Below are 26,019 nucleotides of genomic sequence, written 5' to 3'. Positions count from 1 at the left end.
AGCAGTGTGAGCATCAAAACACATCTGAAGTGTGTGAGGGGGGGAACGTGTGTGTGTGTGTGTGTCCGCTCTACCTGTCGCCGTCCGGTAGGCGGTGATAACGGGGGTGTGTGTGATGGCGCGGCGGGGGGGCGGAGCCGCTCGGACATGAGTAAATGACGTCAGCGCCCAGGTCGCCGAGCAGTGAAACAAACATGGCGACAGAATGGAGCGGGCAGCAGGGTTACATTCTCACCGTCATTATCTTCCTGTGGAGCGCCGTCGGCGGCCGCACAGAGACGGCGGCGGCAGCGGCGGCGGCGGGGCCCGGCCGGGGCGGCGGCGGGAGCCAGGTGCTCGGCATGCGGCTGGAGAGGAGCGACAAGCCGGCCAGCACCACTGACGACGGTGTCATCCAGGTGACTGAGGAGAGCACCGTGCAGCTCCGGTTTTACGGGGTGCAGCTCCACTCGGGCGCCTGGACGCAGATCCGCTTCACGGAGCTGACGGACGGCGGGGACGAAGCGGCGGCGGCGGCGGAGGAGGAGGCGGTGGCGGCGGCGAGAGGAGGCAGCGGCATGATGGAGGCGCCGGACAGGACTTGTGTTGACTTCACGAAGGACATCAGCATCGGGACCTTCATGAACGTCAGCAACCGCGGCACGTCCGGAGTCATCACCCTGAACATCAAGCCGCTCCGCAAGAGCGAGCCGCAGAAGGAGTACGCGCTGTGCACGCCGGGGGATGGCGGCGCCGGGTGGGTGCAGCTGGGGGACACTGACGGCAGGCTGCTGGTTCTGGAGGAGAAGAAGTCTCTGCTGCCCATGTGGCTGCAGGCCATCCTCATCTCCTGCCTGCTGGTGCTGTCCGGCATGTTCAGCGGCCTGAACCTGGGTCTGATGGCGCTGGACCCCATGGAGCTGCGCATCGTCCAGAGCTGCGGCACCGACAAGGAGAAGAAATACGCCCGGAAGATCGAACCCATCCGCAGCAAAGGGAACTACCTGCTGTGCTCGCTGCTCCTGGGGAACGTGCTGGTGAACACCACCCTCACCATCCTCCTGGACGACCTGATCGGATCCGGTCTGGGCGCCGTGGTGGCCTCCACCATCGGGATCGTGATCTTCGGTGAGATCGTCCCGCAGGCGCTGTGTTCGCGCCACGGGCTGGCGGTCGGAGCCAACACCATCATGGTGACCAAGCTGTTCATGCTGCTCACCTTCCCGCTGTCCTTCCCCGTCAGCAAGCTGCTGGACGTCCTGCTGGGTCAGGAGATCGGAACCGTGTACAACCGGGAGAAGCTGGTGGGGATGCTGAAGGTGACGGAGCCCTACAACGACCTGGTGAAGGAGGAGCTCAACATGATCCAGGGCGCGCTGGAGCTCCGGACCAAGACCGTGGAGGACGTGATGACCCCGCTGGGGAACTGCTTCATGATCCAGGCGGACGCGGTTCTGGACTTCAACACCATGTCCGAGATCATGGAGAGCGGCTACACCCGGATCCCGGTGTACGACGACGAGAGGTCCAACATCGTGGACATCCTGTACGTGAAGGACCTGGCCTTCGTGGACCCGGACGACTGCACCACCCTGAAGACCATCACCAAGTTCTACAACCACCCGGTCCACTTTGTGTTCCACGACACCAAGCTGGACGCCATGTTGGAGGAGTTCAAGAAAGGTGTGTGTGTGTGTGTGTGTGTCTGACCCATCAGCTGGTTCCTCAGAGGATCAGCTGCTCTCTGGTTCTGTTCAGCTGCTCTCTGGTTCTGTTCAGCTGCTCTCTGGTTCTGTTCAGCTGCTGTCTGGTTCTGTTCAGCCTACATCACCACATCCACACCAGAGCTGCACTGATTCCTCCATTAATCAATTAGCTATCAGCTATTTCGATAATCCATAAATCGATTCATTGATCATCTGCCTCTTTAATGTGAGGATTTGTTTGCTGTCTTTGTCATTGATGACGGTTAACGACGGGTCTCTGGACCGCTGGTTGGGATATTTTGTAGATTAGCCAATAAAACAGCTGTTATTGATCGATCACAGGTTATCAGTTACAGTGTTTTCCAGTGTTCTTTGATATGCAAACTTTTATTTTCTAGTAGAAGCCGATCAATACTGGACTTTGATCCCTTCTATGTGGTTTATCAATCAGTTGGTAATAGAACAGACATCTTTCTCTAACGTGTAAATTAAATATGGTTGGTGGTTCTGTTGGTTGGACAGAACCGGACATCTGAAGATCCAGATTAAAAAGATCATAAATTTGACAAACTGAGAGAATAATTGGAAGATAATTGATTATATAGATCGTTGTCAGTTGCAGCTTTTAGTAGAATTTAATTGGATATTAATCAGCTGATATCAGCCTATCACAGATCAATCGTGATCAGTTTATATGTTGTTTATTGTTAAACTGTAACACATCTTTACCTTCAACTGTTCCAGAAACAGATTTAAGGGATCAATACTTATCAATATGAGAACTTTTTGTGAGGCAAAAAATGCTCTTTGTATATGTAAAACCCAAAATTATTGATTATGTGTCATATTCTGAGCTCAGTGGGTCAGACGAGGGAACTACGGAAGCCCTGAGAGACAAGATAAGAACATTTGCTTTTGGCTCGTTGTCCGACTTTAACTTCTGGTTCCTCGTGTAAATTAAGATTAAGATGAAAAATAATGTTCAGTCGCAGCTCCGATCCACAAACCCTCTCCCCCCTCCTCCACCCGGCAGCAGCTCTGTCGTTATCGATCAGAACTATTGACGACTGGAACATCGCAGCCTACATTTAAACACACAGAACTGCAGAAACACGTGTGATGAACGTGTGTTCAGCCGTGATGCTCACATGTTGCCGCACGTGTCGAGTCAAATCTGATAAACAAAAACTTCTGCAAACATTCGGTGACTTCAGACAAACGTAAATGTACTCATTACTTGAGTAAATGTACTTAGTTACATTAAAACATGGCAGCAGCTCGTCTTCTGTCATCCTTCATCTCCAGAGTTCTTCTGCTCAACAACCACTAAATATAAACTACAACCAGACTTTAAACTTTATAATGTTCAGACCCAAAATCAATATTTATTGTGTCACAGGTAGGAAGTAACTAAGTACTTTCTGAGGTACTTTACTCTATTATTTTAACTTTCTGCTGCTTTATATTTATATTTAATTACATGTGGGAGGTAAATAATATATACTTTTCAGCTCCACCATATGTATTCAGTACGTTAAATTAATAACAGATTGAGATTAACAGCAATAAATTATGATATATTTTCATAAATTAACTCATAAAGAGGATTAATTGATATCCAGCAGTGTGTAAAGTAGTTTTAATTAGCTCCACCTTCACCAGCTGCAACATTAAACACGGTAATGTATCAATAATTATCAATCATTAAGACAATATGTTATCTGAAATGAGCCTTTCTGCATAATAAGTATACATTGTATATTTCTTAAATTTTATTCTTCAGCGTGTCACGATGTTCAAATGATCAGATTTTAATTCCTGACCGACATGAAACTTGATCGAAACTTGAAATATATATATGTACTAACACTTAGATGTTAGAATTCACTACTGTATAAGAGGTTTCAGGTTTAATACGACGGTATACCCTGAAACTACCACGGTATGACAATATAAGACTGTTAATCAACACCGCAACAAACGTGAATATGTTTCAACATCAGCTGCTTTTACAGTCGACCTCTGTGGTCGGGCTGAAAAAGTTACGTAGTGCACCTTTAAGTTATCATTTTGTTCCGTTACAAAATCTAAAGATTTACAGGAATATGTTTGACAATCTGGGAAACAAACTCCTTAACTCACAGATGAGAAGACGGATTCAACTCATGTCTGTTACACGTGAGGCTACAGCCAGCAGCTGGTTAGCTTAGCTTAGCTTATCTTAGTTTAGCTTAGCATAAAGAATGGAAACGTCGTATCAGACTCTGTCCAAAGGTTACAAGATCCACTTACCAGTAGGGCCTGGTATCACATCGCGATACGATACTATCACGATATTTTGCCCACGATAACGATAATATCACGATACAGCGATTCTGCGATAATCGACATATTGCAAGAAATTTCATCCACGATACATCACGATATCTGTGTCACTTAAGAAATTCAGAATTTATTGGCTGCACTGAATCCATTTCACAGGAATAACAAAACATTGTCAATCAATTTCACATGAATGACAGCCAAGTAAAACAAAGTGTGAACTGCACAGTGGCTCTCCTTAAAACTGACGCAACTTAAATATTATAAAATATCGATATTTGGCGCCAGTGTATCGATAACGTACCTCAAGATGAAATATCGCGATATATCGTAGTATCGATATTTTGGTACACATCTACTTACCAGCACCTCTAAAGCTTGATGATTATCAATTTTGATGTGAAAGCATAAAATAATTGTTGTTAAACTTTGTTTTTCTTGTTCAAATTGAACAAACGAGATGTGATGTGTTGATGAGTGAGCTTCAGAGATGCTGGTCGCTTAAGTTGTATTTTATTTATTGGACACATCAGTGTTTCGTCTTTCATTCTCCATCAACACTCTGTATTCTGGATTTCACTGATGGTCTTCAGACTCTGATCTGTGAAATTCAGCTGCTGTGTAAAAAAAAACGCTGGATGGGATGAAAACTGGCACATTCAGGCGCACAGGATTAGTGTTGGAAATCTCAGCGCTGATATCCACAAAGCCTGGATCATAACTGCAGTGATTAGAGCTTATTATGACGATAACGACGCTGTTTGAAGATCTCAGAACCTTTTCTTTACCCTCTCTTTTAGGACTGACGCTGCCAAATTAAAACAAAATAGATAAGTGGTTTATCTGCTGTGAAGTACACCAGAAATAATGTTATAAATACACTCGGCTGCAGACGTAGATGGACGTTTGCATGTCAGTGCTTCAGCTGTCGTCTGCAGACTCGGAGCTGTGTAAACATTACAAACAGCTGTGGCTATTTATAGCTGATATGTTATCATTAATTCATCACCAATAAACCAAAGTCCGGTCATCAGAGAGGCGATCAATAGTTTACAGCTCTCATATCCAAACAGAACCATATAATAATCGATGATACAGAAGTTATTAATGTCCACATGTCTAATTTAAACCCAAATAAAATTCAGTTTACAAAGAAAAGTATCAAAGCTTCACAGTTTCTATGTCTGATAGTTGAATTTGGGCGGATTTTGTCTCGTTAAATGTCAGAAAAAGATTCTGAACTTGAAGGTTGAAGCTCGTGTGTCCGCTGATGTTCGTCCTGCTGAAGTGCCTTTAAGCAAACTGTGACCCGGCTGCAGGCTGACTGACTGTGACCTCTGACCTTCTTCTGTGGACGAGTTAGAGGAAACACAGCTGACATCAGGTCAGTGTGTTCTGCTCTCAGACCAACAGGCCCGGCTCTGTTCGGCTGCAGCTGACGTTAGCGTGGACGATGACTCATGACACAGATCAACACTGACTTCTGCTTTGTACTGAATCTGTCCTGACGTCATGTCCAGGTCTCGTTGGGAAGCTTCGTCGCAGCGCTTGAGTTCTAAGTGGTCCTCAGTGGACTTCTTTAGCAAGTTTGGTCTTCAAGCTCTTTCTGTGTTTTTGTCTTGAATGCACTCTTGTTTTTTTCTGTGCAGATACAGTTAGTCTAACGGTCCAAACTGAAGTGGAATTGCTTTTTCTTTAATTTAAAAATGTAAAATTGTGCCAAATATGAGCATCAAAGTCTCCAACAAACCTTGAGGAAACACTGATCATCATCATCAATCCGTGCAATTTCTTCCTCAGCATTTTATTTATCAGTGCTTCTGAAAAAAAGTTTGTTAGTAAGGTAACTCAGCATCCACTGCAGCAGCTTCAAGTCAAAAACTTCTCTAAAGAACGATTATTCTGTGAGCGTACAATGAAACTACATCTTTAGCAGCACAGTTAATCAGCACAGTTAATCTTTAAAGTCATGTGTCTGTGACCTGCTGCTGTCACAGACCCTCGACCCGCTCGTCAACGTTTAATCCGTGGTAGTCAGAGGGGCTTCTGGGAAATGGTGTTCATTCACACCTGCTTAAAACAGCAGAAATGATCTGTCCTTACCATCCTCCTCTTAACATGATGTGTCAGTGAGGCTCTGCTACAAGCCTTTACTCTGTTATTTGCATTATTTTCAAATGTGAGTTATTTTGAATAAGGTGTGGAGCAAAACCTGTTTCTCTCCAGCTTAACCTGCAGAAACTCTGGAGTTGTGAGCAGTGATGTCGGGGGGGGGGGGGGGGGGGGGGGTTGAAAAACGCGCGCTAAAGTGCCCTCTTGTGAGCCAAAACGCACGCTAAAGTGCCTATTTGGGAGCCAAAACGCACGCTAAAGTGCCCTCTTGGGAGCCAAAACACACTAAACTGCTTGGCTGGTTAAAACACGATAAACTGCCCTCTTGGGAGCCAAAACATGCGCTAAAGTGCCCTCTTGGGAGCCAAAACGCACGCTAAAGTGCCCTCCTGGGAGCCAAAACGCACGCTAAAGTGCCCTCTTGGTTGGCAAAACACACTAAACTGCTTGGCTGGTTAAAACACGATAAACTGCCCTCTTGGGAGCCAAAACACGTGCTAAAGTGCCCTCTTGGGAGCCAAAACGCACGCTAAAGTGCCCTCTTGGGAGCCAAAATGCACGCTAAAGTGCCCTCCTGGGAGCCAAAACATGCGCTAAAGTGCCCTCTTGGGAGCCAAAACGCACACTAAAGTGCCCTCTTGGTTGGCAAAACACACTAAACTGCTTGGCTGGTTAAAACACGATAAACTGCCCTCTTGAGAGCCAAAACACATGCTAAAGTGCCCTTTTCAGTGGCGAGAACGTGCTGTATTTTCGCCCCTGCCCTTCAAAAAGTCTGTGCACGCCACTGGTTGTGAGCGATCGTTTAGGTCAAAAGTCAACGTAGGACCGAAATATTACTTAAATACTGCATTAATGTTAATTTAAGACTTTATGTTGATGAAGGTTCTCAGTCATTAAAGTAAATCTGAGTGCTGTATTGTAGAAAACTGGACTTGTTTCAGTTTCTCTCGTCCAGGAGGCTTCAGGATCAGAGTCGCAGGGTTTTAAACTCTGTGTGGGAGTTTCCTTACGGAGTCGTTGGGTCCACTTGTTGGTGCAGCTGGGTCAGGTGAGCCCAGGTGTGAAGGGTTGTTAAGCTGTCTGGGGAGAGAACTCAGTGCTGCACTGTAGGTTAACAGAGTTTTGACCTCAGACGAAGGCTAAATGATTCTCTCTGCACCTCGACACCACCTGGGTTAGGCTGAACACCTAACATGCGCTCCTCTACCTGGTGTTCAGGTGATTAACCGGTGGCTAACCCACACTGGAGTGTGTTCGTGTAAACGCTGTCTTAGCTCGGGGCTAACAGCTCCCTTAGCTTGTGGCTACATGCAGTGTGAAAAGCACTTGTGTGTCGTGTCACATGGGAGTCAACGCCAGAATCATATGTGAAATATTATGGCATAGAAGTGTGTGTCATTTCTACAATTCTGTTTGTGATGTGATCCGACACAGGGCCTTCGTCTGTGGGTGAAAAGCTGCTGAGTTTTCCCAGCTCAGCTGTTAGCATCGAGCTAACGATGAGCAGCGTGACAGTTTTTCTCTGTAGATTGTTTTGTGTCAGCACTAAATTTGACTTACAGGGTCAAAACTGTGAAGCGGTTCCTTTAAGAAGAGCTGAGAATATTAACGAGACGCCTTTAGTTTCACAGTATCATGCAGGTTTTTATCAAGTTTAAATCTGCGGTACACTCGCGCTCACAGACTCAGTTAGTTTCATTGTTGGTTACTCTGATAACTATTTCCTGTGTTAGATTAATTGATTAGAAGGCGACACAGCAGCTCAGTTGGTGGAGCGCACACCTCGTGTACAGAGGCTGTGTCTTCAATGCGTGCACAAATTCTTCGTTGGTGTAAAATCCTTCTTGGTAATAAATCTGATTCTGATTCTGATACAATGTCAGAAAATGATGAAGATGTTTTGCACACAACCCCAAAAATATTCAGTTTACTCTCACAGAAGAGGATAGAAATCACAAATATTCACATTTAAGAAGCTGGGATCAGAATTTTGACTTGACCTGATCATGCCATTATTGACATATTTGGCAATAAATGTAATTGTCAACAGCTGATTGATGATTTGATCATTGCAGAGTAAACAGGGATTCATCCGCCTCGTAACTGACACATGAATAAATACCTGAACTTCCAGCCCTACTTCAGGCTTTCAGAGGAGACTTTTTCTTGACATTAATGTTATTTTGGGACTCGTCACACACATGCGGACGCGGCAGCATCACTGCAGAGGACAGAAATAGACGCCGCTGGTGTCTTGACGGCGAGTAGCAGTGACAGGTTTCCGTCCCGGCCGCCTCTCTCCTGCTCACCAGATAACGTGCCTTCGCTCAGCCGTCATTAGCTGCCATCAGCGGCCACGAGCGTCACGCTGCTGCAGTCGCTGCACAACATGCACACTAAGCCTGAGCATAAGCACAACAGTCTTATAGGTTTTTTAATGAGGAGAGCTCAGGAGAACAGAGCCAGGAGAGGATTAATCTGTTGTGCCTCTTTTCTTCCAACCACATCCCTCTTTCTTCTCGGTCCTCCTCTCCTCCCTCCAGACTTTCCTCTTTATCTCATTTTTGGCAGTTCTTCCAGCTCTTTTCCTCTCCAGAGCTGTAAGTCCGGCCTGGGCTATATTAAGGCATCAATCTGTCCTCCCAGCAGTCGGGAATAAATCCACCGACAGATCGAAGCGGCGGGCGTCGCTTTGCTGCCTTCCAAATAGGAAAAAAAAAAAGGTTTTGATGTCGCAGAGCCTGAATGTGTTTGAAGGCCGGCTGCTGAAGTTTTAGGAGGCAGCTACAGTGAAACGCTTCACATCAAAACCTCGACTTCTTCTCCTCCCTCGTGCTTCATGCCGCCCTACTTTCCCGACAGTTGATTTCTTAACAGTTTGTGGAGACGCAGGGAGCGAATAACAGCTCGTAAAGTGATGATTCACACTCTCAGCTGGTTGTGACCTTCAGCTGATCTCTCTCTCTATCTCTCTCTCTCTCCTCTCCAGGTAAATCCCACCTGGCCATCGTTCAGAAGGTGAACAACGAGGGGGAGGGGGATCCGTTCTACGAGGTGCTGGGGTTGGTCACGCTGGAGGACGTCATCGAGGAGATCATCAAGTCGGAGATCCTGGACGAGTCCGACCTTTACAGTGAGTCAGCGTTTTCCCTGTCGGCGGCCACGACACAGAAACAAACGTCATCGACGCACACAGACACACACAGACGCACACAGACGCACACAGACACACACAGACACCCACTGATGACCTCGAGATGTTTGACCTCGTGCAAATAAAGCTGCGTATTTAAAGCAGCATTATGTAACTGTTTGACCGGTTTTCACAGTGTTACATACATGTTTACTTTATCCATATCACGTCTTACAGACCCATGATATGGAAGTTTGGGGGACGTCTTTCTACATAATGTTACTTTAAGTGGTGAAAACTGAACACATGCACCAGTTTTAATCTGAAGTGTTTGTGCCAGACTGTTCCTTGCCGGGTGCAGTTATATTCTGACGTCTTGTCGTCACCAAGAAGTTAACGAACAACCAGCAGATGTTTTCGGGGTGAAACCTTTGTGACGTGAACCTCCTGAGCGTTCTGTGTTTCGCTCACTCCCTCGCTGCACCGCTGACCTCGCCGTCTTTCTCTTCTTCCTCTGCAGCCGACAACAGAAACAGGAAAAAGGTCGACCCCAACAAAAACAAGCCGGACTTCTCGGCCTTCAAGCACGACGCCGACAGCAAAGTGAAGATCTCTCCTCAGCTCATGCTGGCGGCTCATCGTTTCCTGGCGACAGGTGAAGCTAATCTCACAGCGAGCCGGCACAGATTTGTTTCAGTGTCATTCAGCGGACTGTTTCTCTGCAGCCTCCGGTGGATTAACACAGGCCGCTGTGGGCCTGATGCCCGCTGGCCTCGAGGTCAAGATTTAGCCCAATTAGTCTCTCGGTGTCGATTTAAATGGTTATATATTCGGTTATGTGGTGTGACGTTTGTTTAAGGGTCAGACAGAAGCATCACTAAAACCTGAAATGCAGCCGAGAGATAAAGAGGGAATGTGTTGGTAAAAAAAATTCTGCTTTTTAAAATACAAAACTGACGTGTTTTTCTATGTCACCGCGTCGTCGACCCAGAGGTGAGCCTGTTCAGCCCGTTCCAGATCACAGAGAAGGTTCTGCTGAGGGTCCTCAGACACCCGGACGTCATCCAGGAGCTCAAGTTCAACGAAAGTGACAAACGCTCGCCGCAGCACTTCGTGTACCAGCGGGGCAAACCTGTCGACTACTTTATACTCATCCTGCAGGTACACCACACACACACACACACACACACACGCACACCAACACACACACACACTCACGCACGCAGTGATTTGATCTCCTGGTGTTATATCGCTTATATCACTTATCGATCACACACAATATTATATATCCTCCAAAAACACCTTCGCTGAAATCTGTACTGATACTTTGTAGTCCAGACTGCTAGCTGCACGGCTAACTGAGCTAACTAGCTGACGGCAGCTACAGCTAGCAGCCGATAGCGGTTATTCTGGTGATATACTGCGCCCTCGATTTGAGTATGAATTGAACAGGTGGACAATTCTTACATATTGTACCTTTTTAGATAAATGTTGTGATGCTAAAGAAAAGAAACATAAAGTAAAAGTCCTTTATTAAAGGGTAACGCCACCAATTTTACACAATAAAGTGTGTTTACATGTCTTGAGCCTTTTGTGGCTTCATGTAATCAGATAAACTGCCTCCTGTGATGTCACTCAGCGGCTAAATTGCATCGTGGGTAATGTAGGCTGAAGGTTTTTGTAAAAAATAAGAATGTGTGGAATAGAAAAGGTGATATCTCTGTAACTGCTGTATCGATTTTGATCATTTGTTTTGAAAACCTGGCGCCTACATTACCCACAATGCAACTCAGCCACATAGTGACATCACTCGAGGCAGTTTATCAGATTACAAGCAGCTTTCTCTGGAACCACAAAAGGTTGTATACTAGTTTTTTACAAATGAACTCGTTAAGACCTGTAAACGGATTTGAATGTGTCAAATTGGTGGATTTACCCTTTAAGACTTTAATGTCCTAAAGACGTTGAACAACAGTGATGATGATGATGATGATGATTATTGATGAAGACGTCCACCTTCTCACTGCGGCTGGTGGAAGATTAGGGTTGGTACCAGTTTATCCCGGGTCAGCGCGTCAGTCTGGAGGAGTATTAACGCACGTGCAGGTCGACCTTTTAAGACTCGCCTGACTTAATGTTTCTTAAGTTGTTGTTTAGTTTTTTAACAGACGAAGAAAAACATGAAATCTTCACGTTAGAGGAGCTGGAATCTGGTAATATTTGTAATTTGTGCTAAAAACAAAGACTTAAGTGATCAAATAATCATGAAAGAAAGAGAAAAAAAAGAAAACACACATGGTTTACTGATAAAAACACATTTAAAAGCCAACAGAGAGACATGTGTCACATTATGAAAATATGTGTGGATACTAATTAGTTAATCCACTAATTAACTGAGCTCTAATTACATGTTTTATTTAAGAACCGTAGGGACAGAGCTTTAAATCAAACAGCTTTGTGTCCAAGTATCATAATGTGCAGAAAAGCTTCAAAATAAAACGTCCCTGAACGGTTTTAACAAAATAAAACGTCATGATAAAAATATGGTGTGTGTTTCTGTGGGTTGACGTGTCAGAGGGGCTCCTCGGTGTGAACGACCTTCACTAATAGATCCTCTTATGTAAGAAGGAGGCAAACGGAGGGGGGAGAGGGGATTGAAGGGGTTAAAGAGGATGGAGGGGAAGAAAAGCAGCTGAGAGGAGACGGCGGTGTAAAATCAGCAGAGCAGCAGATGGAGAGAGGAATAAACAGCAGAGAGGAGGACGAGCTGTCTGTCAGTAAATCCCTCCTCTGCACCAGGAAGAGACGAGCGCAACGCAACGCAGCGCAGAGAGGGAAGAAGAAGAAGAAGAAGCTGCTGCTGCTTCACGTGTGAACACCGACACGGCAGCAGTGAACATCACATCACAACTCCTGGTCTCGTCCTTTAATCCCCTCGTTATGAATTATAATGAGGTTACTCGTTGATACGTCCTCTGTGTTTTGAAGCTTTCATTCCCTTCGTGACCAGAGACACTGGAAAAAATATTGGGGTTAAGGGTCAAAGGTCACTACACCCTCACAAATCATGTTTTTGTCTATGAATGTTTCCCACATCGCCACATTTCCTTAAAAAGTCATTATTTTGTGTATTCAGTTATTTTTTTTTAAGTGCTGAATGAACAAGTCTAACTTTGAAATAAGACATTTAGAATAATGATGCTTAAAACAACATTATTCTAACATCAATTAGCAGAATTACCAGACGAATAGCCTCGTTTATCCACGTTTAATACCTTTTGTCAAACTACAAACTCTGTGAACCTACACGCCGACAAATACACATATTTTTCTTTCTTTCTGAGAGTCAGATGAGAAGATTGACACCACACATGTCTGTCCTTTGAATATTTAGTTAGCCAGTTAGCTTAGCCTAGCTTAGCATGAAGTCTGAAACCGGCTAACCCCGCCTTACTCATATAATCTATGTAAAAACCAAAAAGAACATGAGAAGAAACAGGATGATGGCATCGCTAATCCACGTTTCATTCCTTTTGTCAAACTACAGACTTCCTACAACGACCTCCAAGCTGCGTCTGTTAGATATTCTGACGCTAACAGCACAAACGTCAACAAGCTAGCAGCTGTTACCTCGTCGTTTTGTTTGGCATTCATCCATTTTAATGCCGCGACTCACCTCCACACCTGCACAACCAGCGTTTGGTTTAAAAGTCATGCAGACGATCCAGAGGAACTGGTGCGGCACCAGTTCCTCTGGATCGTCTGCATGACTTTTAAACCAAACGCTGGCGATCATTATTGAATAATGCTGATCTTACACTCTCAAGCTTTATTTATAGATTCGCGTCGAGGTCATCACCTGACCGCGAGGATGCGTACGCTCTGTCCACGCCGAGGAACATTAACACGTCCATGTGTGAAAACTATTAATATAGCATCAACAGAACCGCTAGCTGTCAGCCTTCACACACACATCATTCATTTTGAGTGTCCAGCCCAGTGTGTGTGTGTGTGTGTGTGTGTGTGTGTGTGTGTGTGTGTTAATGTTTGTGTATCGCGGCTCTTTTGTTGAGTCGTGTTTGTAAGTGTGTCTTGGAACAGGGAGGCTTTGTTGTCGACACCTGAGGTGTGGATGAAGTGACTTCAGACACTCAGCGGGACACCTGAGCACCGCTGCTCCTGTTCCACCGCTGAAAAAACATATACGTGTGTGTGTGTGTGTGTGTGTGTGTGTGAGGTAAAGAGACACTGGAGCAGAGCACCTGTGGCAGGATGTAATATTTATAGGGCGTCAAAGTGTTTCTGTTACCTGCCACAGGAGACGACTGCTGGAGTTTGCACAACAGAGTTTCCTGAACGACTGTAATACACACTGCGAGATAAAAGGGCTTATTACACAAAATATTGTGTGTGTGTGTGTGTGTGTGTGTGTGTTTCAGGGGCGAGTGGAGGTGGAAGCCGGAAACGAAAACATGAAGTTTGAAACCGGGCCGTTCTCTTACTACGGAGTCATGGCTCTCAGCTCGGCATCGCTGGGTGAGACCACACACACACACGCACACACACACACACACACACACACACACACACACACACAGATATAATAACAGTCTTTCAGATGTTGGGTAAACACACTCTGTCCTGTGTTCTTCAGGAGGCACATTGACTTTATCAGTGTGTTTAAGACGGCAGGAATCACTTTAAATCACTGATCCTCCTCAGTGATGTTGAGTTCTGCTGCTGCGTCGCTGGACAAGAAACTTCTGTTCATCATGCTAGTGACGGGAAACTCTTTTGTTTGCCGGGTGCAGGGACATTTAAAGAACTTAATAAATGTTTATATAACGTATATTTGTCTGCAAATTACACATAAAAAACATATCTTGACCTGAGACGTACTGCCAGCCGGTCTTTGGCGCTGACGGGGTCCCAACATCCATTTTACTAAGCTGCCGACACACACACACACACACACACACACACACACACACACACGTGGTTGGTGTTGCTAATTACACACATCGTTACTGTCACGGCGATCGTTCTTGGTGTGGACGACACTTAATAATTCACATTTGACCTAGAAGCCCTGATGTGAGTGCTATGAAAAGACAGACCCAGTTGTGTTAAGTAGGCAGGTTTTGTTTCTCACTGATCCACCTGCGCACTACATCACCCACAATGCAACTCCGCCGATCAGATTACATGCAGCTTCCTCTGCAGCCACAGAAGACTTTTTAATTCTGTATTCACAAACACACTTTAGGGTGTAAAATGTGTGGCGTCGCCCTTTAAAGATTCAAAAGTCTGAACTGAAACGAGACGTTCTGTCTGTTTTTCACAAAGTGCTGCGTCAGTGTGTGCTGCTCATCAAGCTGTTTGTGTTTGAAGAGAGCGGCGGAGAAGTCAATAGGCTTAGTCCAGACGGGGAAACACTTACTGCGGTCTGAGTTCAGGCAGAGTTTGTCTCCAGCCGTCTGAGCCGACAGCTGCCGCCTGACAGGTCGACCCGACATGTTTTTATCCTCAGATTTCATTTGGGAGAGTTTGAAACGGAGCTTTTTATATTAAGCAGCAACGAACACTTCTATTTACTTCGAAACCCTTTTATTAAACTTGACAAACGTTTAGTCAGAGGTCTCTTTCTCTCTCTCTCTGTCAGCGAGGTCGACGGTTTCCTCAGGTAGAAGGTTTGATGGAGCATCAGCTTCACTGTGCAGGTGTAAAACGAGGCAGGTGTTGAATGATGTAATCCCACCTGAGAGGCCACAGAGCAGCCGGCTGGTGTCAGAGTGCTCCTGAACACCTCATCACTGCTGCTTCTGTCAGGGGAGAAACTCTGCTGACTCCTGCTGGTCCAGCAGCAACATGACCGCTGGTTAAACATGTCTCTCTTCTTCTTCTTCTTCTTCTTCTTCTTCTTCTTCTTCTCCCGCTGTCCTGTCCACTTCCTGTCAGCTGTTTGCGTCCCTGATTAACTGCTGTCTGTACTCCATGTGCACATTATGCAGCTCAGTTTGTGTGCATGTGCAGCATCAAATGTCAAACACCAGATCATTTCTCATCCTGAACGCACGCTTTTAGATTTTAAAACTGAACTGAATTTGATGTTTACAGTTTTTTCCAAACAGAGCCGAACCCATTTTATCTTAAAGCAGATGTGTAATTATCAGATGTTTCATTTAAAGATGGTGTTTTTATCGGCAGATAAGTAACGTCACAACATTACAAAAGCAAATAAAAAGCCGAGAGTTGACAGAAATGGTTTGTAAAACACTAAATCTGTTTATATTTTAACGACATTTTGAAAGCTACAACTGTAATTTTCTTTTTACATTTGTTGTCTATTGAGGTTTTAAAATGAACCTTTGGATTTCTGTCATCACCCTGAAACATTTATTTTCTTAAATCCTCAATTTAATCCTCTGAAATGTTAAAATGCCTTTTAAAATGTTGTTTCTGAAAGGCCAGCTCATCTGAACTGAAGCAGGATACTTGACAACACTGGAGTTAAAAGAAATGTTTGGACCATATAAATTGTATAATACTGATAATTAAAGGGAAGTTAAATCTTTAGACAGTCAAAAATTGCCTGAACTTCAACGAGAATGAAGCTTCAGGTTCAGCAGCAACATAACTGCTGTCTGATAACCGAAATACGAACTTATCGCCGTTATAACAAGAAATATAAATATGCTTTTTATCCCGTTATTGTTAAAATAGAAAACGTTTATCTCGAGATGAATGGTGAATTTTTTAAAGAGGTTAAAATGTGAGATGTTGTTATGATTATAAACTTTTCACGTTACAACATGATCTGTTTTCTTTTCTTTTCTCTGGAAGTTTTTTGGTTTGTGGATCTTTTTTTCAAAAACACTGAAACAAGAGAATTTAATTGTTTTGTTTACTACAGAAGATTAATTTAACGAGGTTTCTGACAGCGTGTCGTTACTCCGACAGTCGTCCTGCAGGTTAGTTAGTTCCATCTTGTGTCTTTTGGATAAAAACTTCTGCATCTAAAGAGAAAAGCTGCAGAGTCGACGACGTGTTTTCCGAGCGGCTGAAATGAAAAAACCAACCAGTGAACCAGCTCATCTGTCTCTCTCTGCCCCTTCCTCCCCCTCCTCTCTCTCAGCCGTCACCCCTCCTCTCTCCCCATCAGTGGCGTCCCCCCCTCCACGACGCCTCTCTCTTAAGAGGTTTTCTCTGTTCTCTCGTTTCCCAGGTAAACACTCGCATGGGCCAGAGGAGGGAGGAGGGAGGGAGGAGGGAGGAGGGAGGAGTCGGGAGGGGGTTCCTCTTTAAGCCAATCTCACCATCTCCCTTTTTTTTTTCCTCCATCATCTTCAGAGCCCTGATCCAGCAAGTCCAGGCCCGGAGTTAATACACACTGTTGGCAACAAGTACAGGCTTTGTGCTTTTTTAAAGTTTAGTTTTGCTTTTTGCCTCTTTGTTGATGCTTTTTGAGAAAACGCTAGAATGCTTGAGTCACCGTTAACCTCCAAGAAGGCTTTCTGTCAAACTGTAAGTCAATGAAAGAAGCAGAAAATGCTGCATGTTAACTAAATTGAAGCATCTCTGCTATAATTTAGCTCAGGTACAAATAAAGGTGCACATAAGATTAGCAAAATAGCACAAAATGCCAAATATTTGCTTGTTCCAGCTTTGTGAATTTGAGAATTTGCTGCTTCTCTCTGTTCTGTAGCACTGAAACGTTATTGGATTGTTTTAAATTTAAAGACGTCAGCTCGGAAGTGAAATAAAAGTTCCCAGAGGACAAGAGAACAGTCTATAACCTAAATTCTCAGGTCAGCGTCGGGTTTAAAGGGTGGGACCAGAACCAGAGAGAGTTCTGCTGACCCATCGGATCACACAGCGTCTTCTCCCGTCAGAATCTGGATTGCAACTTGCTGGATGGGGCTCTCGGCGTGGCCCCCACTATTTTCTAACCCCCGTCACCACCTCCTCCCCTTTAACCACTGATCTGTGGTCAGATATTAATCATAACTCCTGTCACGTATCAACCTGAGGAGCAGGCTGATCTGACTGTAGACCTGTGGTGGAAGGAGTTTGACATCTTGACAAATACACATATTTTTCTGTCTTTCCGAGAGTCAGCTGAGAAGATTGACACCACACATGTCTATCCTTTGAATATAAATTTAGCCAGTTAGCTTAGCCTAGCTTAGCATCAAGTCTGAAACCGGCTAACCCCGCCTTGCTTATCTAATCTAGGTAAAAACAGAAGAACATGTGAAGATACAGGACGATGATTGAAGTTTAGATGAGCTCCTGCAACCTATTTCTAGTCTTTATGCTAAGCTAGGCTAATTAGCTTCTGGCTATAGCTCCAAAGTCACCATACATGAAAATCAGAGCGGGACTGATCTTCTCATTCAACCTCGATAAAAAGACAGAAAAATAAAAAGCGTATTCCTCAAAATGTTTGGACTGCTCCTTTAAGCTCAGCTGTGACCTCCCTCTTGATCTCCTCTCACTGAAGTTCTCTGATCATCACCGACGTTCTCGCTCCTTTAACACAACCCCCTTTAACAAAAACAATAAAAAAGAACGACGAGATCGCCTCTCCCGCCCTAAGATCACCCTCCATGACATCACTAACACCGGCCAATGAGAGCGGCTCTTGCTCTGAGCGCAGACGGAACCCGCTTCAGTCGTGAAACGCTCAAACGATGCACTCCGCCTCATCGCATGGCATGTTTGTGGCGTTGCTAACAAACACGATCTCATCTCATTGATCGACATCGATACACATGGTGTGCTGTATGTGTTGTGTATCTGTGTGTTGTGTTGCTCTCACGGACGTCTTCAGCTCATATTTTCATGTGTTTCACTCAGTTTCTCCTGTTGTTGTTGTTTCTCTGTGTGTTTCCTGATGCTGTTAATGTTTATCTCCCTGTGTGTGTGTGTGTGTGTGTGTGTGTGTGTGTCCTCCTCGGCGTCTCTCTCTCTCTCTCTTATTCACTCTTTTTTCTCTGTCAATCCCAGAGTTTCGTTCGCCGTCACACGGGGGCAACCTCAACCGCTCTGCGTCTCTGAGCTGCACTGAGCGCGCTCCGGAGGGCGGCTCCGTGGGCGGCAGCATCACTCAGATCCCGGGCACCCCCTTCCAGTACATACCGGACTTCTGTGTACGAGCTCTCACAGACCTGCAGTTTGTCAAGGTAACGCTCAGGTTCAGTAAGCACCAGGTACATTATCGTAAAAACACACATTACAGGTAGAAATCCTGGAGTACAATCAGCAAAGTAAACTCAAAGTGCCAGCAGGAGAAGAACTCCCTCTGCAGTAAAATGTGTCTGATTCTTGTTTAGCTAACTGAGCTGACGCAGCCGTTGTCATGGATACAGGCAGTCCAATGGTTTCTGTCCTCCTCAGATCACTCGTTCTCAGTACCAGAACGGTCTCCTGGCGTCTAAGCTGGACAGCACGCCACAGTCTCCGGAGGGCAGCCACACCCGTCTGGACACGTCGGCCTCTTTGCCCCCCGCGACGCCACCGGGGAACCGCAACCCTCTGCCGCTGGCCACGCCTCCCGCACGGCGCCAGCCGTCAAACACTCGCGCCCCTCTGCCCCCGACCACCATCTCCTCCTCCTCCAGCCGCAGACCGAGCCAGTGTCTGCCTCAAGCAACTCCGCCTCCGAGCAACCACACGGTCTCTCTCTCCCAGATCTCTCCGTCCTCCATTAGTACAACGACAGGCACCTTTAACCCCCACTCCACTCAGACCTCCTCCCTGTCCTCCAAGTCCCAGCAGTCCCCGGCCCCCGCCGGGCCGGAGAACGGGCCGGGAGAGACCACCACTCTGCTCAGTGAGCAGCAGAACTGTGCGGGCCCACGCAGGCCCAGCCACACCCAGGCACACCCCCACCCACACGTACACACCATCAGTCACGCACACACTGAAAGCACCATCTAACCACCGTCCCTGCGGGGGAACCAAACTACCTGTGCACTCACCTACGTAACACACACTCGCACTACTTCTCGTTCCTGTCTGCTTGTCGTCTCCTGAACTTTCTGTAGTCGTCTGAGGGACGCTGAGGATCAGCACATTTGTGTATTTTGTAAACAGAGATCCTCTTCTGATCCCTTCCTGCATGATCCCCTCCCACCACCGAAGAAGAAGGAGAACAGACTGACGAGGGAACACGAGTGAGGAGGAGAAATGTGGACAGGGTTGTTTATGTGAGTGAGCTCAGTTCACCCAGGTTACAAAGAGAGTCTCGGCTGATCTCTGACCTGTTCTGGTTTTGTTCGTCCAGGTTTTGAGATTTCTGCCTCCACCTCAGTGACATATTAACTCAACAGAAACGTGTCCTTTACTGAAACAATTTTCGAGTTTCTTTGGATCATTTACAGACATCAGTGTGAGCTAGTTTCAGAAAAAGCACTTCACCTGTACAAGAACTGCTCACAGTGAGGTCTGTGGATTGTTCAGAATAACAAGGACGTCTGTGTGGGTGCACTCAAATCTTAGGGTATGAAATTGCACAGCTTGTTAAAAAAAAAAAGTTAACTTCCAAGTTGTAATCACGACTGGGAAAGCTCTGATTATCTGAGAACGTCTGACTCGGCTCTTACAGTGAGGAAGTGCCTGAAAACCAAACAAACATGGACGCCAAAGACTGTTCGATGTAGTGAAACTTGATTTTAAGGGGATAGACGGAGAGGGGATCAAAAAAGAGACGGCTAATGCTAGCTAGGCTCTTTCAGTGCTAATGTGTAGCAAGGTAGGCTAGCTAGCTTCCACCTGTTGTTAACGGTGCAGTAAACGATTTGTGCCTGTCGGGGAAAAAAGGGAAACAAAAAAGACTCCGGTACGTAGCGCACTGTGGCGGGTTGACAACACGTCTCCTAGCAACGCTGTTTGTCAGTTAGCTGTTGTCATGGGAACCGCCCGGAGCTTTTTGTCAAACCTCATTGGTTGACGATCTCAGCGACACAAACAAACTTGGCAGATATCTCAAAACCTCCGCACATAAAACAGAAACTGTTTGAAGGTTGTTGGGTTTTTTTTGTAACTTCTGTGAACTGACCCTTTAAATCACCACCGGTACGACATTTACAGACACCTGAACATTCCCACCTGTCGATCCAGACCCTGCTGCACCGGCTACTGTGAAGAGCAAATCTGTTCAGTTGTTGTTGTTTTTTTTTAAATTCAGTTTTTCCAAAGAGTGAAACTTCCAGAAGCTCCGCGGTTACAGCCGAGGTTTTGTTTCAGTACGGCTGCGTTTTAGTCGGGTCTTGTTATAGAAGGCCCGGTTCGATCCAGCACGTTGTCTCGAGTTCAGACGGCTTTTATCGAGGCGTAGTTACGAATGAATGAGTCCGTGTCCTGTGCTGAGCTGTCAGTGGATCAATTCAACTACCAGCAAACGGACCAGATTCACTGTTCTGAGTGGAAGTTAAACAGCCGCGCCGGTGATTTTGAATGTTTTCACCCATTAAATACAAATCGAGTGATACAAAGTTTTAGATCATTTATCAACTCATGCGGTAGCTTTTGGATATATTAGCTAATTGAAGGCAGCTTTTGGTTTCCATTCATTTTTAAACATGCTAATATTAGACGTACACACAACAATACTACACAAAAAGCAGATTTTATGTTTGCACAACTCAAGCAACTAGATCTCTGATTGGCCAGACTCCTGCCAACACATGACAGCCGGCCAATCAGAGCTCCCTGCGCCAGGAGAGACGTCTTTAAATTAAACACACTTTCATCAAAATATTATAATTAATTCACTAGTTGAAGACAGAATAAGAGTCATTTTTAAAAAAAACATTTTTAAGTAATGTAATGTGAAGTATTTCAAGGCTTTTTGCCGTCATGAATGTTTTAAATTCCAATAATAAAACTCAATTAAATGATTTTTTTCTACCGTACAGAACTGAATTGAAACCAGCGGCTGCCTGAAAAGTAGAAATAAAAACTAAATTCATGCATGCACTAAAAAATAGTCTGCAAGGATAATAAATGACACATGATTTGTAATTAAGAGGCTGAAACAAAAACACCGGTATGGCCCTTTAAGTCGATGTTATTAGTGTTGTGAAGGTCCTCCTGACCAAAGGCAATATGTGTTAAATTATTTAAGTTCCAAGAGTGATTTAAGAATATTTATTTGACGTTATCTTTATTTATATATATCTATTTGACGTTCAGTTTCTTGTTTTGTATTTTAGAGATTTTATTTATTGTTTTCTTTCGTTGGTTCTTGAAAACTCTGCAGTTTGAGTTGAAGGACGAGCTGCAGACGATGCTGTACGTTATATTCTCACTGTGAACGAAGACACGACGAGCCGACCAAACCGGATCTGACGTCGCTGCGACACTGTGGACTGATGTCAGAGGTTAATGTGTCTCCTCGCACGCAAGTTTGACGTGTGACACGAAAGACCAAATAACCCAGAGGAACATGTAGTTTAGTTAAGAGGTTCCAGTAGAACGTGTTTTTAATTAAACATCATCTGCTGTCCAAGTTTAATGAGGGCATTTCTACGTATTCTCTGCACAAGACTCTTTAAAAGCCAGAACAAACTCGGCTCTGGTGGGCTCTGAACGGTTCTGGTTCGGAGCAGGAAGGTTTAAGAGTCTCTGCATACCATAAACATGAGGGGAAACATTTAGGAGCAGTTTTCAAAGAATGCAACAATTTTGGAAACTGTTATCTTGCTGAGAGTCAGACGAGTATTCTGAATTTTGAAGTCACAAGTCGTCCTTTCTGGGTCGAGTCGAGTTTCAAGTTAGCAAGCTTACTACGTTAGCTAGCATGCTACTGCTAGCACGATTAAACCCCCCCAGGTCTCGCCGAAGAAAAGATAACCCACGTTGACTGTGCCACAGTTTACATCTGCTTCCCCACGAGACCACATGAACGAGATCAGCTGAGGCGCTGCTGGATAATCATCCTCATGTAGTGTGTGATGCCCCGTTATTAGAAGATCTTGTAATGTACGTGTGTGTTTGAGAGTAGAGAGAACATCTATGAACCTTCTTCTTTTTCTTCTTCTTTAAAAATCGGTGAGGATTTTAAAACTGGAGATTGATCTGTTCACCTGATTCTCAGCAAGAAATCAGTTTCCCCCTCAAACGTCGAGCTTTTCCTTCGACTTGTGTTCCACTCGTTGTGTTGACCTTTGCGCTCGCTGTAAGCCCGGAGTTAATACCGACAACACTCGCAGCACAATAACTCAACGACAAACATTCCACTGCACGTCTTCTCTCCGACCCCCCATCTCCTCGCAGACCCTCGCGATGTTTCCTGTGACTGTGGGCAGCAGTTTATGTACATACTGTTTGTTTGTGTGCGTCCGTATCCAAAACCAGGGATTGCTTCATATACATGGCACCTAAAACAATGTGAAGTACATTTTAATTGTGTGTGTAGATGACTCTGTTGAACCCGTGCTGGGAGCAAGAAAAAACGGCGGACGTTGGGTTGTGTTCCGGCGGACTGAAGACGCAGAGATAAAGAGATTAACATGAAGACGACTGTAGCAGCTCACCTTTCACCCTCTGTGGGTGAGCTCAGACGTTAAAGCTGCTAGCATGTAATCTACCTACTTTATTTTCCTCCTATTTATGCAGTGACACTGTAAAGATGACTTATTTTGTCGATGATATAGTGATTTATTTGAAGAAAAAAAAAGATAAACAACTGTTGTATAAGCTAGCACTGATTTGAAAACACTTTAAACATGTGAGTTACGTAGCAGAAGTCTGAAAACTGAATATTCCAAAGCATTTCTTTTTTTCCCTTTTTTTTCTGGGATGATCTCCAAACGCTGGATTAGCTGTGACTCCCCCCGTGAAGCCCCAGCTTCACCGAGCGTGAGCCGCTTTGTGGTTGTTTGATTTCATTTTTTGTTTTAAACGACTGAGCATATGCACCAATAACGCCCGACTGTGACGGGTGTTGAGGTTTATTTTCTTACCGTGAGGTCTTGAAGAGGATTTCAGTGTCAAAAAAAGACCCTCGTTGTTTCAGTTTTGTGCGTACATGTTGCATGTTGCAAGATTTATTTGTGCTTTACCAAAACGACCACACAGCTAACCGTGGAGGGTGTGAGAGGCCGGCCACCGTGTGAGAAACATGACAAACATGCGATTTTATTTAGAGAAGTTCTGGTATTTGTTTCAGAGCTGGGCTCTAGACGTTCATGTGTCAGTGTGTAAATGATTCTCACTTGTTTATCTACAAACAGCCGCTGGATCGCTCTCCTCGTTACCACCAGACTCCACTGACAAAAACAGCAATTTTACCACACAGCTCATCCAACATGAAAACCATTTTGTTGTCCACTGCGCCAACAATCTCCAGCTCTGCTGTCTGACAACATAATAGAAACAGTTCCTACAGAGGGAGAACGTTTTGTTAATCATAAGGAACCTTTTTGTAACCACGAACAAAAGAAATCGTTTGAGATGTGAGTTGTTGCAGGAAGACAACGTTGGAAATGGGAGTCAGAGTTGGAGAGAAGAGTTTACCTCGAGGAACTTGCAGCAGAATCTTATTTTATATAGATATAGATATATAAACATTTCCCAGCGAGATTCCTCCTTGAACGAGACAAAAATTATATGATTTAACAAAAAGTGTTTGATTGCTGGAAGAGCAAAAAAAGACAAACCGGGACGACTTAAGTGTCGATGAAGATCTGTGAGGTAAAATTACTGTTTTTGTGAATGGAGTCTGGTGGTGATGAGGAGACCAATAACAATAAAAAAAAAAGTCAACCAAATGTGAAGAAACGAAAGTGTTGTTACGTCAGAGCTGCGTGTTGAAGTTAGCATGCTAACCAGCTAGCCCGTATCCTCAGCTAATATCAGCTGTACGGTCAACTGAGCTAACGAGCTAACAGCAGCAACATTTAGCAGAAATTCGCAGTTTCTCTGGTGACGTGCTGCCTCTTATTTGTTTGGAAAATGAATTTGACAGGTGATAAATTCTCACATATTTCACCTCTGAAAGAAAAAGGCCCCATGAATCATTTACACATCCAAACATGTAAATAAAGAGTCCAGGTTTGAAAATACTGAAACTTACTTTGAACCCGCCGCATTGTTGAGTTGACGCTGACGTTTGTGCGGGTCAGAATCTTTTGTTCACAAGTTGCAGGTGAATCAAACAAACCGGGTTCATTCTCCTGCGTAGAATAACAACAGACCTCCTCCTGCACACAGTGGGAGGACTGGGGGAGTTATCGGGGGCCCAGTAGCTTGTTTCCCCCCCGTGGTCCCTCTGCTGGGTGAGTCCGGCCCTGGAGAAGATCAACACATAGATTTTATTCAGCAGGCGAAGAAGAACCTGCTCGTTAAATTAAACATATATATTCTAGTCTTAGCCTTACCCTCTGTTGGAAGAAGATTTAGACCTGCCTGCTGGTTCATTTAGGTCTCATGTAGCAATCGGTCTGATACTGGTTCTTCCAGTGAAGCCACTGGTTGGCTGTGTGACTGCCAGTTTGTGTACTGGGAAACGTGCAAACAACTGTTGTTAAACTTATTAATGTATTTATTGTAAACATTGTATTTATTGGGGTTTTTCTTGTTGTTTTTTCTGTGAAAATCGGGCTTCCAGCTGTGAGACGCGGCTTCGACACTGTGTTCAGTTCCCTGATTTCGCTTGTTTGTGTTCTGTTATTGTAAATACTTTGTACATGAAGACGTGGAAAAAGGGGCATTTGTGTGACGCTGAAAGAGAGAGAGAGAGATCTATTTATGACGAGAGAGAGAGAGGAGGTGTCGTTTTAAAGTTTCATTTCCGTTGTTTTGCTAGGGAAGCATTAAATAGCAATAAACATTGCACAGCGTTGACCTCAGATCATGATTTACTCCTCTTATCTTCTGCAGCTTCCTCCCGTTTTCTCATTAGATAACCAAAGCTCGCTCCTTGTTTCTCCTTCCCCGTCCTCCCTCTTTCCTGTCATCCTGTATCCCTTTTTTTTTTTTTCCCTCTCTCCTCCCTACGACTCCTTTCTCCTGACATGTTTTTCACCCCGCCTCTTATCTCGACTCCTCTCCCGCCGCTCTGAGTATTGAAATTCCTCCGATCTGCTAAGCCGTTTTTATTGTTCGGACCTTTTTTTCTATCATGGGACCGAGCGAGGGGAGGGAGCCGGGCTTATCAGCAACTCCTGTAGTGTTGGTTTTTCAGCCCGGCGTCCATGTGATGATTAGACCTGTGGGAAGGTTAAATATTCTCTGGTGCTGCGTTTCTCAGGCCGGGCCAGTTTTCCACACTGTGTATCATTCACGACGAGATTGTTTGAGGTTTTTTTGCATCTTTTATCAGCGCATCTTCCATCTCAGAAACATTTAGGTTACGATTTCTTTGCACACAGAGAGTAAAAAGGCAGTATTTATCAAGTTCAAGGACCTGGAAGAACAAAAATATAGGTATTAATCTCCCCAGGATGTGTATAGTACATGCAGAGAACCTGGTTGGAAGGTTTTTAATATTCAGATTGTTTGACTGATTTTTCTTTTATTTGGATGGTTGAACAAAGATGGAGGAGCACTTCTAAAACATGGATTTAAAGCAATGTGTACATACTGTTTTATAACTACTGTAAGGCATTTGAAGAAATCTATGAGGTTAATAAACCTGGGATATATTTCTCTACAGAAAAAAAATCTGCCTCTGTTTGATTCACAAAGTTTCCAGCTGCAGGACTGAAGGTTTGTTGTCGTTTGTGTTCACTGAGCACACAAACAAGCTGTGACGGC

At 44.8% G+C, this 26,019-nt stretch overlaps 1 protein-coding gene across 2 annotated transcripts; it reads left to right on the top strand.

Moving 5' to 3' along the window:
* LOC115592465 (metal transporter CNNM4-like) lies at nt 1–25,926 on the top strand. Of its 2 annotated transcripts, XM_030435221.1 has the most exons (8): nt 1–1,662; nt 9,112–9,255; nt 9,776–9,910; nt 10,247–10,416; nt 13,695–13,791; nt 16,391–16,480; nt 18,265–18,440; nt 18,655–25,926. In XM_030435221.1, exons 1-8 carry the CDS (start codon nt 156–158, stop codon nt 19,195–19,197), a joined length of 2,862 nt encoding a protein of 953 aa, XP_030291081.1. In that variant the 5' UTR covers nt 1–155; the 3' UTR covers nt 19,198–25,926. The 2 variants fall into 2 exon arrangements, with proteins under 2 accessions (XP_030291081.1, XP_030291082.1); XM_030435222.1 differs by lacking the exon at nt 16,391–16,480.
* The last annotated feature ends 93 nt before the right edge of the window (nt 25,927–26,019 follow it).

The sequence above is a fragment of the Sparus aurata genome, chromosome 12, assembly GCF_900880675.1.
Source record: "Sparus aurata chromosome 12, fSpaAur1.1, whole genome shotgun sequence".
In the NCBI taxonomy this organism is placed as follows: domain Eukaryota; kingdom Metazoa; phylum Chordata; class Actinopteri; order Spariformes; family Sparidae; genus Sparus; species Sparus aurata.
The sequence above is the reverse complement of the archived record's forward strand: the minus strand, read 5'-3'. Positions and strand labels throughout refer to the sequence as shown.

Coding starts and splice junctions, on each gene's coding strand:
- LOC115592465 (XM_030435221.1), top strand. CDS start 156: ATGACGTCAGCGCCCAGGTCGCCGAGCAGTGAAACAAACATGGCGACA. Junction 10,417..13,694: donor ACTTTATACTCATCCTGCAG/GTACACCACACA, acceptor TGTGTGTTTCAG/GGGCGAGTGGAGGTGGAAGC. Junction 13,792..16,390: donor TCTCAGCTCGGCATCGCTGG/GTGAGACCACAC, acceptor CCTCTCTCTCAG/CCGTCACCCCTCCTCTCTCC.